Here is a 21,816-nt window from a genome sequence, read left to right on the forward strand (position 1 = left end):
CGTGCGATCTGAACGATCAACAGTGTGCGATCTCAAGCAAATGAGCGAGCTTATGAGCTCGATCAAAGAGCATAAAAAGCTTTGATCTGAGAACTCGAGAGCTCTTTGTGATCTGAGAGCACGAGGAGTTCGATCAAAAAGAATAAAGCTTAATCTAAGAATAGAAGAAGTTTGATCAGAAAGCGCGAAGCTTGATCTGAGAACAGAAGAAGTTAGATCAGAAAGCGCGAAGCTTGCTCTGAAAACAGAAGAAGTTTGATCATAAAGCACAAAGCTTGATCTGAGAACAAAAGAGGTTCGATTAGAAAGCACAAAGCTTGATCTGAGAATAGAAGAAGTTCGATCAGAAAGCACGAAGCTTAATTTGAGAACACAAGGAGTTCGATAAGAAAGCGCAAAACTTGATCTGAGAACTCGAGATCAGCGATCTAGGTGCTCGGAAGCACGATCTGGCCGCTCAGAAGCGCAATCTAGCCGCTCGAAAGCGCGATCTAAATTATTTGAACGCATTATCTCAACGATCTTGAATGTGCGATCTGGATGATCTGAGCATGCGATTTGTGATTTGACCACACGATCTGGGTAATCTGAGCGTGCGATCTGCGATCTGCCCATGCGATCTGAGCTCTGATGCGTGTGATCTGCGATCTAGCCACACAATCTGAGAGCTCTGATGCGTGCGATTTGCGATCTGACCACGTGATCTAAGAGCTCTGATGCGTGCGATTTGCGATCTGACCACGTGATCTAAGAGCTCTGATACTTGTGATCTGCGATCTGACCACGCGATCTGAGAGCTTTAATGCGTATGGTCTATGATCTGATCACGCGATCTGAGAGCTCTGATACGTGTCATCTGCGATCTGGCCACCCAATCTAAGAGCTCTAATACGTGCGATCTGCAATATGACCATGCGATTTGAGAGCTTTGATGCGTGCGATCTGCAATATGACCATGCGATTTGAGAGCTTTGATGCGTGCGATCTACGACCTGACCACGCAATCTGATAGCTCTGATCTAGAATAGACTTCAGATTTTCACATCTGATAACGTGAAGATTTTGAGGCTTACTAGAAAAACATGGAGAGCTGATGTGAATCATGCCTCCTTCTAGCGTCAAACTGTTGATGCTTGATTTTGACACCAATGACTCGCACATGCAAAGTGTTAAGGAGCTCTTAAAAATTAGACGTGAATGATTCTTGAGAAGTGTTTATGGTGCAAAGATTATATATGTTTGTAGAGACATAAATAATAGATTGACAAGAGAGATTTTTATAGTGATTCGGATGCTTAAAGCGAATCCTATATCAACTGTTATTTTATTATTCTCTGGCTATTTTTCTGATATTGCCTATAAGATATACAAAGAATTGAGAAATGTTTTGTTTATAGAGAAAAAATATTATAGTTCAAATGTTTGTCTAACTCTTATATGCCCAACCAGCCCTTTTTTCACAAAGAGAGGTGTCAGTTTATACCTTTAAAGTCAGTGTAATGAGTGTTTTTGCAAGTTGTCTTGACAGTGAGGACCACTCCTTAATCCTTATCTTAAAATATGATAGGATTGATATAAAATATCTCTTGGAGACGGTTTGGGTTTTAGACAAGTAATACAACCTTATCTCCAATTACTGGTTAAACTCTGATTGGTGGTGCCGACATTGGTGTGTATTTTTTGTACAACAGATCTAAAGTTATAGCTATTAATAGAACGTCACTTTTTTTTTTCGGTAACCGACGTGTCCGGGCCAGCTTACGTGTATCTTAATTAATCTTCGGTTTCTATTGAACACCCTACAAGTCCTAAGGACTAAGTAAGTCACAAAGTGGTAGATAACCCCAAGGTTCGAACCCAAGACTCAATGAAGAAAGTAAACCTCTTTGACCTTAACAATTCAAAATAATTCACCCACCTTCAATTAACAATTCAAAATCTGACCCATAATTGGACTCCTCTTTTACTAATTTAAAATAAGATTTAAAACTTACAGATTTTTCAGTTAAAAATTGGCTATATCTTAAAGATTTATGCAATTATAATCCAAACAATAATTTCCATGTTTATAATATTAACTATGGTTTTTTTTTTTTTTTGGTACTTCATTTAATAATCGTATTAAAATGAAAAAATTGTAAAATAATTATTGACAACGTATCACGATGCTAAAATGACATCTCGTGATTAGCTTATTACAGATAATGGTAATGACATGACGTGTAGTGATTAACCGAATTTCACATAAAAATGATAACAAAGAGCTTGCCAGTAATGTGATATTATCAAATATCATGATATAAATAATACATTACCTGTACGATAGTTGTGGTCCAAAAAGTAACATCTAAAATTCAAAGTACAATAGGGTTAGCACCTGCTTTTGTTTTAACCTAGATAGGTTAGATTAATTAATTAATAGCTTTCAACATCTTTTAATCACTGGCTAAAGGCTTCTAATCACTTTTGTGGGTCCAAAAGTGAGCTTCAATAGCTGGAAATGGGCTGCTAGCTTTCGGCTAAAGCCGTGAAACTGCATAAAAGTGTACAAAGCCATCGATTCATAAAAGATAGGGTCAATTCTTAAGGACATTTGGTAATTTTACTGTAATTCATGGTAAATTTTAGAGACCCCCAAGGTTTAATAAAAAATTACAGCTCCCACTAATTCATAAACGGGTTAATTTATACACTCCAAGAGATTGTAAGTTCAAGTGCCCAAACAACATCTTCGAAAACTATTAATTATCTCTTTGAATTATTAAAAACCTATGAATATCAAAATCTTCGTATATTACCAAAAACCCTTGTTAAAGTATAAAAACTCTTCTAATATAGGAGACTTAATAGTTAATAGTTTTTTAAAATAGTTAGGACGTTTAATACCTATCGATGTCATAAGGGGATAGGAAATCCAGTGTACAAAGTTATGATCCCAGCTAATGTCTTTATGTAATGTCAACATTATATTAATTATATGAAAATAAATCTTTTATCTTGTCAACTCTTAATTAATATCGCATTGACAATTATCAGCCATGTTGCTTGCTAAATGAAATATACCTTTGAAACTATCAAAACATAACTATCACTAAGTCTTTTAGTCGATTTTAAAATTTATGGGACTAATGTCTTAATTTAAGAGGAGAAATAATTAAAAAAATGTGATGTTTGACTATATTTGATTTGTGATTTAAATACAATTATTGTTTTTCAAAGTAAGAGATATAATTATTATTTTTAAATAAGTTTGGTAGACTAATATCAAATGGGTTTTATAATTCATTACATTTGAAACTTATAATAAATTTATCATTTTAAGATGGAAATATATTATGTTTATAGATGGGATATGATAGAGAAATAATGAAATTTATTAAAATTCTTAAATTAAAATATTAAAACTTGGAATGTACAATAGTGGTGGCTTCAATATCCAACACTAAAAAATTCAACTTGGGCAACATTTGACAACTCAAAACGTGCATATAAATTATAATAAGGTCAATTTATTTAAATAGTTTGATTAATTTAGAAGGGATCAAATAAAAATATGAAAATAATATTAATTTCAATATCAATCATTGATTAAATAATAATTCAAACAAGTATTATTATTTAGAGGTTATTTGTTTCGAAACTAGCACAAATTAAAAAAAAAAAAAAAATCTTATCTCTGAAATGCACAAAAAAGATCATAAAACAAACGTTGATGGCTAAAGATAACACAAATAAATATAAATATTCAACAAATTGATAAAAGGGCAACATAATAAATTAAATGCCAATTTATTGTATTTATGTATTTTAAATAAAAGGGTATTTTAGTCTTACAAAAAATTATATGTCTATAATTTTTTTTTTTTTTTTTTTTTTGTAATTTAGAATTAATATATAAATAAATTGAAGTCAAAAGTTAGGAATATTGAAAAAGTGATAGACATGGAATGGTTGAAAAAATCAAATGAAATTCTTAAAAAATAATGAATTCATAATTAATTCTTTGAAAGTTCCTTAACCTTAGTTATAAACTCTATTTAAAACAAAGACAAAAATAAAATAAAATTGACTTGTATTACACGAAAATATATGATATTATTAATAAGATCCAACCTTAAACGTTACTAATAATTTTATAAGTAGGTTTCTTGTCTTATCTTTTGTTTTAATTCCATCATGAAGATTAGCATTTAATTACCAAAATGAATAATTTTAGCTTTTTTCTTGTAATTTACTCTTTCTTGGTATTACTTTTTTCTTAAGAAAATTACCATTTTTCAAATCAATATTAATTTTGATGTTATTTTATAACTAATCATACGATTATATTTAATAGTTTTAAAACAAAAATTCTATTAAGATTAAATGTTTACTACCAAAAAAAAAAAAAAAGCTATCAGTAGAAATGCAACCTTATTTCCTTAAACCATTAGCTTCCGTCTACGGTTCGAGGTAACACGACCTCAGGCCTCTACTACCTCACGATGCTGACCCACCTAGCCTGTAAGTTCAAGATAAATAATTATTATTTTTAATATCAACTAAACAACGAATAATCATATTTAAAAAAAAAAAATTAATTATAATATTTTTTCACTCTTTTTTGTAGATATTATGTCCGTGAAATTTATAGATTAATTAAGAAGTTGGCAAAAGAAGATAGAAACAAAGAAAATTGCTTCCATACAAAGAAAAAGAAAATTACGAATTCCCTTCTATTGATATGGACAAATAATTGTGCTATGTTTTGTTTTGTTCTTTTGGGTCAACATTGTAATTAATGCCTTCAATTTCATTTTGCTTAAACAATAATTTTCCTTAATTTTAGAATGATGCTTACTTTTACAATATTATTTTTCCAATTCCAAGTATTTCTTTTTCTATATTATTTTTTTAGTTAAAACCTTATTTTTCTTTTTCTTTTTTGTAGAATCCATATGTCCCGACACTTACTTTGCAAGCCTGACTTTAAAATTAGAGTCCCCGTCGAACCTTACAATTTTTGGGAAGTGGGAAAACTGGACCATATATATTACAAAATTCCCCAGCACTTGCTTTGTAAACTAGACTTTGAAATTAAAGCCTTTGTCGAACACTACAATCTTTGAAAAGCAGGAAAACTAGACCATTTTATATTATGCTTTTTGGAAATAATAAGAATTTTCTTATCATTAAAAAGCCTTTAAACTTTAGACACTAAAATAAATAATTGAAAGACAATTATGTTAATATCTATTAAAATATAAAAAAGGTAAGCTCAATCGGGCCACTATTATAAGAGAATTTATGTTATATATGAAATCTCAAAAGAATTTTTATTATTTGAAGTTAATGAAAACCGATGCAGAAACTATATCCTCCTAAATTAATGAAATTTCTCTTTGTAAACCTTTAATTAAATTTTTTTTATTATTATTATTTTTTTTTGCCAAATAAATTTAATTGCAAGATTTTGGGCTCCATAAAGACAATGGTCCACAAATTTTAGCAGCCGTGAGATGGAGATCTAAAGGTAGTTATGCTTTTAATTTAAATGCAATTTCTAGTAACTAATTTATGGTCTCTTAATTTATAGCATTGCAAGGATTTTAATATTCTTGGTGGAGATTTTTTATGTTTTTTCATTTTTTTGGAGACAACAGTTTTAGTAATTGAAAAGGTATATGAACAATAACATATTTAATTGGTTCCTTTTTTATTTTATTTGTTATTATGTATTATTTAAATTTATTAATATTTTTAATCATTAATAAAGAAAAAAAAAAGACCCCCATTTAATTTATTTTATCTAAACTTAAAGCCCAAGCAAAAATGATGCAAATAATTAATCAAAAAATCTTCTTAAACACTAATCTATATTACGTCCAAAACTTCTAAATCCTGAAATGTTATTATTCATTCACACATTTTTTTTTTTTTGGTTAACTAAGGTGTTCAAACTAGTTTAGGCATACCTTAACTAATTTTTGGAAGAAGTTATCCCACACGCTACAACAACCCATTGACGTGGCCTCTTAGATAAATTATGAACAACGGTGTGCTTGGCGGGAAATCTTAAAATGTTATTATTCATTCACGCATTTTATCCTCAATTAAATTGATTTTCTTTATTTCTTTTTTCTCATATGAATTTCTTTTTTAATTTTTTTTAGTTTTTAAGTTATGATCTACATGTTAAAAATTTAAGAATATATGTGATTAATTTTTTAATATATATTATAAAATTTTTGAGTACGTCTTGATATAATTATAAAACCTTTTTTTTTATTATAACATTAAAAATATTTTCAAACACAATATTAATCACTTAAATTAAAAATCCCAATATATAAATTAATAAAGGCACTTATAACAAATCACTTTTCCCAAAATAAACAGTCAAACGCAGCCTTATTAAAGTTGGTGGCGCGAAACAACGTCTTTCTTTGACTCCTCTCTCAAGTCTCAACTGAATAACCGTTTCTTAAATTTCTGATTAATCCCTCTCAAAGCAAATCAACATCAAACCCAATCGGATTACCTCTCCCGCCGGAATCTCCCCTCTCCGAGACTCCGATCACCCTCCGCCGCTCCCTTCGTCGCTCTCCGGCCAAATCTCCTCCGTCTCCACTGACTCAGTTCGTAGTTCCGCCAGCTCTCAAACGGAATTAAGGTCAGATTTTCCACTTCAAAAAAAAAATATTTCTCACAGTTATATTATTTCTTAAATTTTAGAGGTTTTAATTATTGATTTTATTTTCACTTTCCTTGATAGTAGTGAAATATTAAAAAAAAAATAATTTTGTTGCTATTTCTGGCATAAAAATTAAAAAAAGAAGGAAGAACCAGATTCAATGAACTGTCTCGCTTTGAAGTATTTTTCTGGGCAATTTCTGAGAGGGATATACATGAACAGTTTTTAATCAGTGGAAATGTCTGCAATTTCAGAGACAAAACCTGCAAAAAATCTGAATATTTCCATTTGTTTTTTAATTAATTCTTAATTAAACCCATTTAATCTCCAGTTAAATCCAAATTTAGATCATAATCTCATCTGGGTATCATCCAAAAACAAAAAAAAAAAAATCCCAGGTGGTCAAAACACAAAAAATAAAAGATCTAGTAATTTTTAATTAATTTTTTTTGTACTTTTTTCACTTATATTAATGTAAAATTTTTTCAGTTTATTTATTTCGGTTTCTAACAGTTTCCTCCTCAAGATTTGAAAAAAAATAACAAACACACCCAAGGGATTCAGATAGTAACAAGTACACCCAAAAGACTATATAAAGACTGTGGATGTGTTTGTTATTTTTCTCAAACCTTGAGGAGGAAATTGTTATAACACTTTATTATTTATTTATGGGGATGGATAATGATCTTCTTACACGTGGCGCTCCATGTCTCTTCCTATATCACCAAGAACATTAGCACCTGCAATTTCAGTCTTCTAATAATTAATTAATTAATTAAATTACTTTTAAATAATTTGCATAAAAACAAATAACGTTATTTGGAGATTTTTCATTGCTTTTAGATTATATTAATCACAATCATTTAACTCATTAAACACATATTAATGAGATTTAATATGCAATAGAATCAGGCATGATTGATGTTTAAGTTTTTCATCATCACCTTCATTTAATTCCCTTTCATGAAAAAACGAGAGCGGGGTATGTCGTTCATGCTTTCATTCAATAATATTTTTTCATGTAAATATTAAATTATTATTTTTATTAATGGTTGGTTTTATTTTTGGTAAACTCAGTAATTATCTTTCCCCCCTGAACACAAGACTTGACTATGTAAATGTTATGATAATATTTTTCTAATTATGTGAGAAAAAGTCATTTTTATTCTTTTTTTTCGGAATCACTGTTTGTTGTAGTCGAAAAATGAATATAATACATGTTATAATATTTCATTTCTGTTTTCACGTAAGATTTTCTCAATTGCAGGAGAAAAAGTCATATTTTTCCAGATTGATCGGAATTAGGGTTTGTTTCAATTTGAAATGTATATATACTAAGATTTTCCCAATTTTGTGATAAAGTATTTTTTTTAGGGATTGTTTTAGTTTAAAAATGAATGTCTACATATTATGACATTATAATTATGTTTTTATATAAAATCTTTTCAATTACATGAAAAACTTCGATAATCTAAACAAATATATCATATTATCTATATAGTATTTTCTTTAACAACTTTTTCAAAACCGTAAAATTCAAAGGTAAAAAATGATTTAAATAAAACACATATTTCGTATCATTCTAATAAGTTATTCATACCTAAAACTTACCCGAAGTTATAAATTAAGAAGACTTCAAGAGATGAGAATATTTTTTTCTCACCTTTTTTTTTTTAATCTCCATTATTGACCGCAAAGACGACCACGGCACTCTCGTGACAGGGACAAAAGAGAAATACAGACCAAATTTATTTAAAAAAAAAAAAAAAAAAGTCTCTGAATTTTCTTATCCTACGCACACATGACACAACTCATGTCTTATCCTACACTACAGCCTTCAACTTCCCCCAACACGAACAACAACAGTTGTTCAATTTTGATTTTCTAGTCTCCCCTTTATACTAGGGGACCCTCTGCAAAAATGCAAAATTTTTGGTGGTTGTGGGACTCTGAAATTTTAGCCCGAAATCCATAACAAATACCTCAACCGTTAATGCACGTTGTGCTTCACTCCGCAAATTTCTGTGACCCCATTGTTTGTCCCAAATGTGGTTGCTTTTGTTCATGTTTTATCTCCATTCTCTGAAAAAATCTGTCTTCTTCCAACTCCAGTTTCATGATCTAACCGTTTTGTTTATGATTCAACAACACCCTTCTCAAATTCAGCTCCTTCCAGATCTGGGTTCTTGTAAAGATGTATTCTTTTTCTTTTCTTTCTTTTTTTGTTTGCTTTATGGGTTTTTGTGGTTGTTTATTATTCTTTGCTTTTTCTGATGCCCTTCTGTAAGTATCTTACTGTTTTTGATTTCTTTGCAGAGAAAAGGATCTTCTTTGTGGGATTTATCTGGCAAAAACGAATCATTAGGGGGTTTTTGCTGAAAGGATTTGGGTTTTTTCCTCAATGTGGTTTGGTTTTGAGAGTGTTTTGTGATTGATTGATGGATGTTTGTGGATCGTTGCACAAGCAGTCGCCAACTGAGACTCCTAGACCGCCTTTGGTTCCAGCTGAAAAGAACAATGCTCTCAATTCAGTGTCGAGTCGTCGGCCGAGGATTCGAGAGGTTAGTTCAAGGTATAAATCGCCTTCTCAAACAATGCCTTCTAGTACTAGGCGTTGTCCATCTCCTAATCTTACAAGAAGTTTCTCTTCACATACTCCATCGGGCTCTAAGAGAGCCGTATCGGCTGAGCGAAAACGCCCTTCAACACCGCCCTCACCGCCTAGTCCTTCAACACCTGTTAATGAGTCATCTGTAGATAGTACACAATTGTCATCTAGAAAGTTGAGTGGTGGAGGTGGAGGTGGAGGTGGTAGACTGCCTGAAAGTTTGTGGCCCTCTACAATGAGGAGTCTTAATGTATCATTTCAGTCGGATACGATTTCTATTCCTGTAAGTAAGAAGGAAAAACCAGTTACAAATGTTGCCTTGGATCGTACTTTGAGACCGCCTTCGAATGTTGCTCATAAGCAGGGTGAAATGCATGGTCCTCTGTCTAGGAAGCCCACGCCTGAGAGAAAGAGGAGTCCTCTTAAAGGGAAGAATGCGCCTGATCAATCTGAGAATTCTAAACCAGTTGATGGTTTACAAACTAGATTGATAGATCAACATCGGTGGCCTAGTAGAATTGGTGGGAAGGTATCTGCCAATCCTTTGGCTAAAAGTGTGGATCTTGTGGATAAGATTTTTAGAAACTCATGTACATCAGGTCAGGGAATTGGGATACCTTCATTGAGGAGAAATTCTCTTGATGGTTTGAGTAGACCTTCACAGAAATCTTCTAGTGACACTGCTTCTAGATTGTTGACGTTTGATGAAGTTAGTAGATTAGGGACTGTGGCAAAGTCAGTCGATGACAGTTCACTGCGAGTATCTGGATCTTACAAGCTTACCTCTGTAAGTTTATCTGAGAGATCAACGTCAGCAGCTGCTGCAGTTAGATCACGGCCTGCCTCACCAAGTAGGACCTCAATGTTACAATCCTCTAGAGGTGTCAGTCCATCTCGGCCAAGACCATCAACTCCACCTCCAAGAGGCATCAGTCCATCTCGGATAAGGTCATCGACTACTGCTAGTCAATCCAGCAGTTCAACTTCTGTGCTCAGCTTTATTGCGGATTTTAAAAAAGGGAAAAAGAGTGCAAGCTACATAGATGATGCTCATCATTTGCGGCTGCTTTACAATAGATATTTGCAGTGGCGATTCACAAATGCCCGAGCAGAGGCTGTACTTTATATTCAAAAAATAATGGCTGAGGTACGATCCTTATCTCTGTGAAACTATCTCTCGTTTCTCTCTCAGATATTTGTTCCTTTAACTGCATCATTTAAATATCTAATGCTATAAAAGGACATTCTCAATAAAGAGATTTCCTTGGTGTTAACTTTAGTTATATATGAATGAATTACTCCTGTTGATGGTTTTGTCATTTATGGGTTACTGTCTTCATGCTGAAGATAAACTTGGGTAACCAGAGGTTGTCATAATCATTGATTTTATATATGATCAATGCTTAGCATTGATTCTTAGATAGTATTCCTTTTATAGCATCAAAACTTTTAACATACAAACTGATTTGATGGTGCAGGAAACTTTATACAACGTTTGGGACACTACTTTAAATCTGTGGGATTCAGTAATCAGTAAAAGAATTAATCTCCAGCAGCTGAATCTGGAACTTAAGTTAAATGCAGTTTTGAACGATCAAGTATGTCTTGTCTCTCATTTTGATGTCATTTTTTTTATCAGTCTCTCTTAAAAAATTGCATTGATCTATTTTTGATGATTTTTGTCGATTTGATCTGAAAAATAGGTTATGGTTTTGAATTCTCTACAGGATAGTTATAGTGATGTGCTAAAAACAAATTTATATCTTGAAAATATGTTAATGGAAACAATATTCTTAGACCTGGAGACCTCCTTATTTACACATTTAGTGGATAGAACATTTTGGTGGCCCTGTAAAATCTCATTGCCAGAGTTATTCTTGAATTCATGAGCGATTCTTTTTTATGTTAAAATAACAAATCATTGAGAAACAGTTCTTCAAACCTTAAGTCAGTTGTAAATAATAAGATGTCCCATTATTCAGCCTTTGACTAATAACAGGCTTGCATAGATTTGGAAATAATAAGTATTGTCACCGTATCAGTTCTTAATTGATGGTACCATCTAAGTGTTTGCATTTACAATGATGATTCAGATGGCTTACCTTGACGATTGGGCTTCAATTGAAAGAGATCATATTAGCTCTTTATCTGGCGTTGTGGAAGATTTGGAGGCGAGCACTTGCCGAGTTCCAATAACCGGCGGAGCAAGGGTATTTTAGATTTTTATAAGTCATTGAATTAATATCCAAAAAGAGAAATCTTGGCATCATTTTTGGATTTGTTCTTTTACAGGCAGACATTGAATCTTTAAAGGGTGCTGTTTGCTCAGCTGTTGATGTGATGCAGTCAATGGGATCCTCCATATGTTCTTTACTTGCTAGGGTGAGATATTATTGATTTTATCCAATCATATTGTGAGGATACTGTACTGTGTATTGTGGCATCCATTACATTTGGTTTAGGACAATTGTTTGAATGTTAAATACGCAATGTTTGCCTGTTTTGAAGAATTATTTTCATTTTTTTCTGTTCACCATCTTTCTGCTTTGATGAGAGCATATTTTTTTCTATGATTCAATATTTCCACCACATTTGCATTTGATCCCTTATAGGACCTACAAATTCTGATATAACCATTGGTTCATCTCACTGATAACGTTCTGTGGTTCTAGTATATAATTGGCAATGCTTGTCTCCTTTTTTGACCTTCTGTCATTTGCAGTTGGAGGGGGTGAACAGTTTGGTTTCTGAACTTGCTGTTGTAGCAGCACAAGGAAAAGCAATGCTGGATGAATGTGAAGCTCTTTTAGCTTCAACAGAAGCAATGCAGGTGAGAATTGCTTAATCATTGCAAAAAGTTTATGCTTGCTCAGAAATACTTTAGTATAATTTAATGCCATTATTCATTAAGATCTTCAATTGATGAGCAGATTTAAGTAGGAAGCTATGCAATACTCTGCGCTTATTAATGCATGCCAAAGTTGTTAAAATCACAATTAAAGTCATGCTATCTTGAGTTAACTTTTTAAAGTTGCATTTGCACTAACTTCTAAGGTGCTGTGTAGCAATTATTGCATTATATTTGTGTGTGTTACCATGTCCCTTTCAATGAGAAAATATTAGTAGAAATAAAAATGATGATGTTACAGTTGGAGTTTGCAAGAAATCTTAGAATGGCAGCAAGATGCATTTTTGGTCTTTATCATCCATGCCCACCAATTTGATGCTCAAGCTTTACAATAGTTTATAGATGTGTAGCCAAGGTTGAATTTCTCCTTTAACTGGCCGATTGAATTTTTTTTTGATTGCCTGACAATCATACTTTTCTTTCCCTTTATGAAAAGGCTCATTTAATATTCATGTGGGATTGAATAGACCGTTTCACATTTAGCTATGCAATGACCTGACATGCTTGAGCATCTTTGTCACTCATTGTCAGCTAGCTGGTCAGGTCTGTCCGGGCTGGGATTGTTCCAAAAGACCCTTTTAAGTGCAAAAATCCGAGCCCCAATTAGTTTATCGATTGTTTCGAGCAATACTTGTCAGGCAGTCTGTCTGTTTGTGTAGCGACCCAGTGGGGCTACTCTTAACTGCATATAGTTACATAGCTGAAACTTTACCCACATCAAATGATGGAGAGTTGGCATTCTTTAACTTTGTTAGATGTTCAAATGGTTGGGTGGGTTCAATCAATGCAGCCTGTCAATTGCTTCATTATTCCCTGCTCATGTGCCCATTAGTCCTTTGTCATCTAGCAATTCAATTGTTCTCACATGGCATTTAAGCAGAAGTCCGTATCAAACCTCTTTTTGTTTCTTTCTCTGTCTGTATCTTTCTGCAAATTAAACCAGGACCTGTTTTTTCAAGCTCAATAGTTTACTTTCTTCTTTATCATGCACACTTCTTGGATTGTATTTGATCGCTTTCACCGTCGTCGTCGAACAGGTAGAGGAGTACAGCCTTAGGACTCATCTTATACAAAAGAAACAAGCTTTGGAGAAGGGATGACGATGAGAGCAGCCATTCATGGCCATAAAAAATAAAACTTCCATGGCCCTAACCAGCTGCTATGATGCTAACAAATTTACTTCAAGAGAGAGAGAATGCTGCTTGCTTGGGTCTCAGTAAATGTAAATTTTTTTTTACTTTGTTGGATTTTTTAATTAATTAATTTTTTCTTTTCTACGCGCGAGCAACCGGCTCCAATCTTTCTTAGGTGTAATTTTTGTACCAGGCATATGAACAGAAAATGCAAAGAAATCAAAAAAGGGTTAAAATTTCAATGTAGAAAGAAGCAAAGTTTCAGTGAGAGGAAGAAAAAGCTTATTGAATAGATTCTGTTGTATCTCTTCATTTACATTTTAATTCTTCGTCATCATATAGTTACAGTAATCTATATTGTGTTCTTTCATTTAATATATTTGGAGGATGGTTATTGGTAATTAATATTAAATGTCAAATGTTACTCTAATATTGTTGGATCGAANACGAAGTGACCAAGATGACAAAATTTCTAGTAATGTGTTGTCCTTCAGTATTCAATGGCATTCTCGGATGACCTCTACTACGAAACTTCAAGGCTGTCATCTCCATTTACCATCAGAAGATGAAGTTTCTCACTCCGATGAGGTGTGGGGAAGTTAGGGGATCATAGCATGAATCTTGCGACTACTGTAATGGGGTAGTACAGATGGCATGTAAAGGGAAAGCAAAGCTCGAGGGCAAACCTAAATAGGCAATGGCGATCAACAAGATCGAGCCACAGCCTAGTCCAGTTGAAGACAGTATTGATCCTCATGTACAAGAGGAGTATACCATAGTGGGCTAGTTGAGTCTTTGTCTGAGGTACAGGTAGACGAGCATGAGTCAACTCGTGTGCTAAGAATTGGAAATAACCTTAGCCCTCAGCTCACAGCCAATTTAGCGAGCTTCCTCAAACAGAATATTGATATTTTTGCATGGATGCATGCCAACATAGTCGGGATCAGCCTCGAGGTCACATGTCATGCACTTAACATCAACAGTGAGTTCAAGCCAATTTGCCAAAAAAGAAGAGCTATAGATCTAGAGCGCTATGCGGCTCTTAAAATTGAGGTGGACAAGCTCCTCTCAATTGGGTTCATTCGGGAAGCTCATTACCCCAATTGGGTTGCCAATCTTGTTTTGGTGAAGAAACCCAATAAATGGCAAATTTGTGTTGATTTCATAGATCTCAACAAAGCCTACCCAAAGGACAGTTTCTCTCTACCCAAAATTGACTAGCTGGTTGATGCCACTTCCGAGCACGAGCTATTAAGCTTCATGGGTGCCTACTCGGGGGTATAATCAAATCCCGATGTTCACGTTTGATTAGGACCACACCTCGTTCATCACAGATCAGGGGATGTATTGCTGTAAAGTCATGCCCTTCGGTTTGAACAACGCAGGAGCAACCTACTAGCACCTGGTTAACCGTATGTTTTTCGAGCAGATCAAGAAAACAATAGAGGTCTATGTCGATGACATGCTAGTCAAGTCGTGATGCGTTGTTACTACAACATGCAAATATAATAAGTGCACTAGTCACACAAAGTAATAAAGTGATGAGTGAGTATCGTTCCCATGAGGATTGGTTGTTAAGCACTGATTTTCCTAATTGTTTTCAAGTTGGAGAAACCGAAAAGTGTTTGGATTGACGGAAGGAATTTCTACTAAAATGGAAACAAAATTTACTAAATAATTAAAATGCTAATTAATGAAAACAAGATTAAAGCTAGAGTAATATCAAGTAATGCAAACGATTAGGTTTTTGACTTCGTTAGGAATCTATGAATTAACCTACAAATTATGCTATTTCTACACCCACATGCACGGATTATAACTCGAACTCCCTAATGTGTAAAACATACCTTCTCAGGCTATGATTTCTTACTTTTCCCACTACTGTATAAGAGAACAGTGCATGTAGAATTCGCTTTAGGCATCCGAACCACTATAAAAACCTTTATTGTTCATTTATTTTACGTCTTTGCATGCTTCTGTGATAACAGTACTACCTAATCAATTCTCATAATCATTCACTGTAATTTAGGACTTTCTTAGCACTTTACACGTGCGAGGTCATTGGTCTTAAAATCATGCATCAACAGTTTGCGTAGAAGGAGGGCCAATATTCACATCAGCTCTCTATCTGGTATTTTCAACTAATCAATCAGTTTCACCTTCAATGATCAAACCATAAAAACTCATGGCTCGTGGTTTTGAAGCAGACAATGGGCACCAATAAGAAGGAGATTCCCCGCAATCAAGAGACTACTCCTCCCGAAGTAGTCCCTCATACTCAAATACTGTAGGAGAATCCCCTTCACTTCCCAGGTAGTTCCTCTTTGATCAACTATCTGGAAAGTTCAACAACAACACCCTCCAAACGATGAACCAAAGGTTGGATTGTTTAGACTAGGTCGTGCCACCAAATTTTGACAAGGTGGTATCACCTCTGAAAACTCCTGTAGGTTCGTTCAAAGGATGGAAACGAGTGAAAACTCAAACCATGCACACTATAGCGTAAAAGATAAGGGTAGCAAGTGGCCAATAAATGGTAGAAAGCTCAAAGGGGCAGGCAAATATGGTTGCGAGTAGGGAAGAACTGTGGCTCAACGACTTTCAGTATGTCGCAAACCCATGGCACATCGCAAGGGCACGCCATAAAGTGCCTGGCATGGAGATTCCTATCGTCGGCATGATGGTTCCGACCATCATTGCGAGGGAAAACCCACCACGATGAGTTGGTTCTGACCACCATTAAGGTAGGGAAAACTCCCAACCACTCAGCGCCTTCATAGGGCTCAGGCCCCCAAGTGTCAAGGCATGCCAAAGGCTCCGACCAAGGTAGAGAAAGCACTGACAGCGGTCTTCATCAACCGTAATCGTAGGAGCATACTTATATTGCGAAAAGTGATCCCTAAAGGCGCTCGCTTCCTCAAATAGAGGAGTTATAGCAAGCTTGGATGAAATTCGAGCTCAGTAAAAAGAGCAACGAGTGGTTGCTGAGGCGTCTCCCTTTTCGAGCAGTTTCAACTACTCCTCTCCCGTCAAGATTCAGGTTGCCGACATAAATTCATTCGATGGGAAGTTGATCATGATCACCTCTATGAGTTTAATGATCTCATGGAGCTTCATCAAGTTTCAAACTGGCGAAATGTCTCTACTTAGTAGTGATCTAACTGCCCATGCTAAACATTGTTTAGATCGCTTCCACCAGGGTCTATCAACCGTGGCAGCAGATGAGCTCATTGTTCTTGAGACATTTCCAAGCCAATAAAAATTCTCGATGTTGCTTAGCTATTTAAACAACATACGGCGGAGAAGAATGAGTCTCTCCAATTCTACATTGACAGGTTCCATAGGGAACTAAATAAAGTGGGTATAACATGAAGATTCGTTCAAACTTTGATTTATTGACAGGGTTCACGCAAACTGACATGTGAAGAAACTACAATAGAGATATGATTTCCCTCACTGCTTCTACAACCTAATAGAGAAATATCTCGGATAGAAAACTCACTGGCAGCTTTAAATCGCCACGACCCCGATCTTCGACTAGTGCTCTCAGTAGAGGGATGAATTTCAGAGAGAGAATAGTAGAAGAACTGATCGTAAATAGGATAACGATAATCAGAGAAAGAGAAAGAAACAACGATTGAGCCAAGAAATCTTATGCTCCAGTTCCTTGTCGCGGGCGCAATAAATTCGCTCCACTCAATGCATCGGTCTCAACCATTAGATAAATCAGCAGAAGCCAATTACTCGGAGAACCAAGGCCCATGAAGAACCCTGTCTAAAAGGAATGGCAAGAAATATTGTCGTTACCACAAGGATAATGGGCATCATACTGATGAGTGCCAAGCTCTCAAGTAGGCAATTGAAGACCTCATCCCAAAGATCATTTCAAGGAGTATGTTAATGGTCAACTCTTACAAGAGAGAAGGATAAGAAGACGGAGGGAAAAGTGTAGAGGTCTCAAAGGTCTCTACTTGGTAAAACCATCATTAAGGGACCTCATATTGCAGAGACCTCTTAGCATGCACAAGAAAAATATGACGAGAAGCCTACATAAGCCTTTCAATGTGCTCAATTTGGAATCGTGACCTAGCAAACTATGCAGAGAAAAGGAGATTACCTTCTTTGAGAAAGATGTGAACGAGAGTGCACCACTCATAAGGATGCATTGATTGTCATGATGAAATAGGAAGGTGCGAAGTCCACAGGATGCTGGTGGACAATGGGAGCACATAAGTATCTTATTTCACGAGCTTTTGAGGAGATGAAGCTGGAAGAGACAGACTTAAAGCCTGTAGCTTCTCCTCTTTGGTTTATTGGGGATATTTAACCCCCTAATGAATGATTTCTCTTCTAGTCACTTTGGGAGAGATACCCGCTCCATTTTGCCCTCAAAGATGTATAATTGTTAATTAATAATTAAATTTAATATCAATTATAATTATTTTATAACAAGATTTTTATGATAGAATTATTAGACTTTAATAAATTCGCAACATTGCTTTTTTCTTGTTTCTTACTTTTTAAATATGCAAGGAATTATGTTGTTTTTATATTAAATAATATTATTGTTATTTATTATAGGAAAGATAGTATATTATGAATTGAGTTAAAAAAATTGTTCCAGAAATTGGGGAAATAAAATAATTTATAATTAATAAGAGATATTATAACATGTATTAAATTATAATTTTAAATATAATTAAAAATTAAGAAAATACATTTCGAATTTTTTTTTCTGAAATGTCAAAAGGGCTGAAGCTGGATGGAGCCACGGGTCACCCTCCTAGGCTCCAAGTTCCAACCCTTACGCCGACAAGATAAGTGATAGGATGTCACAATAAGATTCTCATTTTACCGAAATTTCATCATCCACAATTTTGTATTTTTTATTTGTTGTAGTATATTTATTAGACTTGGGATTTTACTTTATTTTTTAATATAAATTGGTTTTTATTTGGTTTTAGGGATTCAATTTAAAGTTTATTAATGTTCGTTAAAAAATTGAGTGTATTAATCAATTTAAATAAAAAAAAAAAAAAAAAAAAACAGTCCTTTGCTTTTTAAAGCCTAAAGCAATTGGAATCTTTTGGATGTCCTTTTCTTTTTCAGCATTACAAAACAAAATCTCACAGTAAAAACAATCAGCTAATTAACACTTCAATTATTTTTGCTACAAAACACTGGGCTGCCACTGCCAGCCTCCTACAGAATTTGTCTACTCCAATGCCTCCAACTATTTGTCTTTCCACCACTCCCGTGTACCAAAAACCTTGTACTCGCCAATTGATATCTGTTATAAAATACTAAAGAGAAAATTATTTTCTATATTAAATTATTTAATAAGTACTTTAAATTAAAATTAAATACAAAAAAAAACAAAAAATTATTAAAATTTGTTATGAGACATCAATAAAATCAACTGAAAATTTGTTAAAGTTTTGAAAAAACACCGTTATTGTTGGATCAATCACTAACATGATTGGGTTGACAATTTTATAATGATTCTTACATAACCATCCTGACATCTTAGTAATTTCAATAGTGTTGTTATATACATTAGGTTACACAATAGTCGATGGATGCATCTTCGCTCTCTTAATTTTATTTTATTAATTAAAAGTTATATTGTTTCAAATAAATTTAATTAATTAATAATATATTTTCTGTTAAAAGAGTTAAATATTTTTAATTAATAAATTTTGAGATGGAACTTTAATAAATAGAGAGTTAGAGGTTTTAACATACTCCAGCAGCTTTTGGGCTCTATTTGAGATCTTCACAAAATATATTACAAATGCCAACTGTCACCGACAGACGACAGTCCGATACTTATTTTATTTTCAAAACTACCTTTTTCTTTTTTCTCTTTTAAAATATTCTTAATAAAATCACGTGTTTTGAACTTTTGATGCATAATTTACAGTAATGACCATTTATACATAATTAAGGTGTTATCATTTGATTATTCAATAAATAATGCAAGAAACATTACGATACTCTTATATATTGCAATAATAATTGAAAATAAAAATTACAGAATGGATAATATAAAATTTAATTACTTCCCTTGAGCTAGAGGTTTAGTGTAACTGGTAATTAATTAATTAATTAATTACTCATCATATATGCTATTTAATTAATTAATTAATTGTACTCATATTTTACAAGTTGAATCACTGTGAGAATGGCTGGTCCCGGAATTCATAATTTTTTAAAGCAAGAGATGCATCGTTTGTTTGGGATTTGATAGAGAAAGTTTGATACCAACACCTTCCTTATTGGATCCCAAAAAAATCCATATTTATTAGCTTTAATTTTTATATATAGACAGATACTTTGAAATTGATTATTTTAATATCAATATTGATTCTTAAATATGAATGTTATGCCTAAAAAATCAGGGCTGATATAATATAATATTAGCGAGCACCAATCAGAGTTTAAGAAGACTTTGCGTTGTCTAGAGTCTACCACGTCACACAAGACAGAAAGAATATAGCTGTCAACAACCCAACCGACTCAAGTTTTATCTGTAAATGAATTTAGTTCGCGCACCTGTCTAAACCCCATTTAATTTAAGAATATTTCCTAAATTATCAACCAATGGGACGCCAGGAAGGATTTGCATGGCACCAACCCACTTGCAGATATGTAATCGTTACCTTGAGCTTAGCAAGTATAAATAGGCAGCTCCCCCCTCACAAAATTGGGATCAGACACTCTGAATTCAACAAAGAAAATAACAAAGACACCATACGAGAAAGAGATTAGCTTGATATTCTCTAAGAACACTTAGAACACCGAGCACCTATAATTCAGATAACAGTTCACGACCTCTTGTAATCTTGGCTATAACTAGGAGCTCACTACTGTATAAGAGAACAGTGCATGTAGAATTCGCTTTAGGCATCCGAACCACTATAAAAACCTTTATTGTCTCATTTATTTTACGTCTTTGCATGCTTCTGTGATAACAGTACTACCTTAATCAATTCTCATAATCATTCACGTGTAATTTCTAGGACTTTCTTAGCACTTTACACGTGCGAGGTCATTGGTCTTANACTGAGCTAGTCCCTTGCTTCAAACTAATAAACTCTTGAATCTTCTCATGAACCCTGTCAACTTTTCTATACTCAGCATCAAACAATCTTCTGAACTCTCCCCAGGTCATCATAGAAATATCATGAGTATCTTTCATTAACTCCCACCAGATTCGGGCGTCACCCCAAAATAAGAAACTGACATATCGGATCTTCTCTCGGCCTGTCATGGCAAACAATGCTATCGTATGCTCCACGAACCTAAACCATTCTTCTACCACTAAAGGGTCCGTTGTACCTTAAACTCTAACGGCTGATGCTGACTTGGGAGTTCATATATCAGCTCAATCCAATTCTGTACTGTTAGAGGTACCGCCTTTCTCTTTCTTCTCTAGTGGTTGGTATTTGCTCAGGGGTTTCAACTCTTTTTGGTTCAACTCTCCCTTGACTTTCTACTAAAACTTGCTGTATAATACCCCGAATTGTAGATTCATCAAGGGTAGAGGGAGTAGGTTCTGGCGGGTTAAACGGTTCCCCTGCACTCATTGTCCTCTTACTACTTGCTCGGGTTCTACGCTTCATCTACAAGACAACCACACTCAATCAACTCAAATAACACTTTAAGTAAGGAAAGAATTTACTTACAACAGTCGGCTACGAAACGTCGATGCAGCAAGAGTGGCACATTGTCAAATCCCAAAATCTTTGCTCTGATACAAAAAATGTAATAGCTTCTTTCTTACTAGTATCCTTAGAAAAATATACTATGAAAATATACATACTTATTAAATAAAAAGTAGATGGGCCCAAATTTTTCTTTACTAAACATATAATTCTTTACATAATACAAAATAACATATACAAAAATTGTAACATCGATGGACAGTAGTGCCATTTCTCTCCGGTTCTTAATGCGTTGATTTTACAACATGCAATGTGTAGCAAGTGCACTAGTCGCAAAAAGTAATAAAGTGATAAATCGAGTATCGTTCCCACGAGGATAGTGTTACTAAGTACCGATTTTCCTAGTTTAAGTCCTAATTGAAGCAACAATAAATTGGATTGATGGAAAATTAACAAACTAAATACAATCAACAAAATATAAATGAATGATAATGAAATTAAAACAAAACCCAACAACTTAACTAATTAAACAATGCTAAAAAAGCTAGGGTTTGATTTCACCTAGATACGCTAACCAATTCATAGAATCTATTACCCAATTCTAATTCTCTGATTGAAAATCAAATTCCCTAAGTTGTAAAATATACTTCTCATGCCACATTTCCCTACTTATCCCTATTAAGCTTCCGCACCCAACAAATGAAGATTAATAGTTCAAAGTCTTTTAAGCTTTATGAATTCTATCTAGATTTCATAGATCGCTAACCTATCTCTAGCGTTTGCTTCTACGGTATTTATCCCAAGAGGCACAATCACAAACCACTTCT

The 21,816-nt window shown here is 33.9% G+C and overlaps 1 protein-coding gene across 1 annotated transcript; it reads left to right on the plus strand.

Annotated features, from left to right (window-relative positions):
- Positions 1-6,442: 6,442 nt before the first annotated feature.
- LOC116111181 (AUGMIN subunit 8-like) lies at positions 6,443-13,606 on the plus strand. The gene is given in 8 exon segments (XM_031397376.1): positions 6,443-6,652; positions 8,990-10,428; positions 10,760-10,879; positions 11,375-11,491; positions 11,574-11,663; positions 12,004-12,111; positions 13,227-13,279; positions 13,281-13,606. Coding segments are annotated over 7 exon segments (1,842 nt in total). The 5' UTR covers positions 6,443-6,652; positions 8,990-9,111; the 3' UTR covers positions 13,318-13,606.
- Positions 13,607-21,816: the final 8,210 nt, after the last annotated feature.

This window comes from Pistacia vera, unplaced genomic scaffold (assembly GCF_008641045.1).
Source record: "Pistacia vera cultivar Batoury unplaced genomic scaffold, PisVer_v2 Contig629, whole genome shotgun sequence".
Lineage (NCBI taxonomy): Eukaryota > Viridiplantae > Streptophyta > Magnoliopsida > Sapindales > Anacardiaceae > Pistacia > Pistacia vera.